This window comes from Octopus bimaculoides, chromosome 30 (assembly GCF_001194135.2).
Source record: "Octopus bimaculoides isolate UCB-OBI-ISO-001 chromosome 30, ASM119413v2, whole genome shotgun sequence".
NCBI classification, from domain to species: domain Eukaryota; kingdom Metazoa; phylum Mollusca; class Cephalopoda; order Octopoda; family Octopodidae; genus Octopus; species Octopus bimaculoides.
In genome coordinates this window covers 5,935,194-5,937,184 of record NC_069010.1, presented here as the reverse complement: position 1 = coordinate 5,937,184, position 1,991 = coordinate 5,935,194, and the positions used below count along the sequence as shown (strand labels likewise).

Sequence of the window (1,991 nt, the reverse complement as noted above, 5' to 3'; positions counted from 1 at the left end):
CGGTGATAGGGTTAGGGTTAGGGTAAAACAGCAAATTTAAAAAGAAAAAAGCAAATAAAACAAAGAAAAAAAAAAAGAAAATGAAAAAAGCAAATTTAAAATGAAAAAAGCAAATAAAACGAAGCTATGGCTTAATCAGCCAAAGGAGTAAATGTAAACAACTGAATACTTGTCAGTGATTGGTTGAAATTATCGAAATAAGACAATTTTTTACATGAAATAAATTCGAATACAAAAATATTTTTCTGTTCTATAACACAAAATAGATAAGTATACGAAGTTTGAAAGTCTTTCGGTACCAAAAACACTACGTAAAACATTAATGAAAAATGTGGCCCCCGTTTTAAAAAAGATCCCAAAATATGGATAGTTTATCCTGTTCCTGCTATTCTATTAGCATTATTCGGTGTTTTAGAATAAATAAATTATTTCCTAATCTTTCATCATAATTTGAATTTTTCTTTAATTTCTATTTTCAAGGCTTGTAAAATTCATCTTGAACTGCCAGAAGGAGGCATTTTAATATTTGTCACCAGTCAACAGGAAGTACGAACTCTCTGCCATTATTTGAAGCACCGTTTTCCCTACAATTCTGGTAAAACAGGTAAGATCTTTCAGAACAGGGTCCTGTATAGTATCCAATCCTAAAAGAGACCTAACCAAATACCACATTGAGTTTTGTCTGATGCTCTACTGATTCAACCATCCATTTGTTGCTTTAAATTTGCTTATACTTTATTTTATTGCATTATGTTTTTCTTGTTTTTTTTTTAATTAGAAAAGCCTTTGAAACCAAAATTCCTTCAACGAAAAAAACCGAAGAACACAAAGAATGAGAAACTTCCAGACATTAGTTTAAACAAGTGAGTTGTTAAGAGTTTCTTTATTTCCTGCAGGTTTGTCACTTGTTGGTTGTCTTTTGCTCTAATTCCAACTACTTTAGTCACTGTTAACTTCATTATATTGATCATGGTAAGGCGGTGAGCTGGCAGAAACATTAGCATGCTGGACGAAATGCTTAGTGGTACTTCGTCTGCTGCTACGTTCCGAGTTCAAATTCTGCTGAGGTCAACTTTGCTTTTTATCCTTTCAGGGTTGTCGATAAATTAAGTACCACTTCCTGGGGCTATAAATGTCAGTAGCACTGTCCTGTATAGGACAACACACTTGAGTGGGGTTGTAATACAGCAGAATGTAGCTTTATGACAAGTGATGAGAGGTTAAAGTATGATAGAGGGACTAGAGCAGGTATCTAGCTAACTCACATTAAATACGAGTGTGAGGGAATAGTTGGGAAGAGTGATCACTAAGCTTTAAGAAAACATTTAGAAATTTAGGTTTCAATTATTTGAACTCCTATCTTGTTACCTCCCTTGCCAACTTGTATGTATCTTTTTGCCTTATTGTTATCTCCCTTCCCGACTTGTGTAAGTAATCTTTTATTTTTCTGCTTTCTTTGTTTAGTTATTCCATTTATCCGGAGAAGAAAGAGGTCGGATTAGTGGAAGATAATGAAGGGGATGTCGATCTCTCTGATGGCTTTGCAGAAGTTGATGATGATGATGTGATGGCTGATATCTCAACTGAGGTACCTTGTGTATTTTATTTTGTTTTGTTTTCACCTTCATGAAGATGTCATGTGGCTGAAGGATTAGGGGGTACTGGGCCAACATTTACTCTTTTACTTGTTTGAGTCATTTGACTGCGGCCATGCTGGAGCACCGCCTTTAGTCGAGCAAATCAACCCCGGGACTTATTCTTTGTAAGCCTGGTACTTATTCTATCGATCTCTTTTGCCGAACCGCTAAGTGACGGGGACATAAACACACCAGCATTGGTTGTCAAGCAATGCTAGGGGGACAAACACAGACACACAAGCACACACACACACATATATATACGACGGGCTTCTTTCAGTTTCTGTCTACCAAATCCACTCACAAGGCTTTGGTCGGCCCGAGGCTATAGTAGAAGACACTTGCCCAAGATGC

The 1,991-nt window shown here is 36.4% G+C and overlaps 1 protein-coding gene across 1 annotated transcript in view; it reads left to right on the top strand.

The window, feature by feature from the left end:
• LOC106881887 (probable ATP-dependent RNA helicase DHX37) overlaps positions 1-1,991 on the top strand; it is a 25,242-nt gene that overhangs the window by 7,759 nt on the left and 15,492 nt on the right. The window contains exons 3-5 of the mRNA XM_052978104.1: positions 481-604; positions 779-863; positions 1,465-1,588. Coding sequence (XP_052834064.1) covers positions 481-604; positions 779-863; positions 1,465-1,588 — 333 coding nt within the window. The remainder of the gene's footprint in view (positions 1-480; positions 605-778; positions 864-1,464; positions 1,589-1,991) is intronic.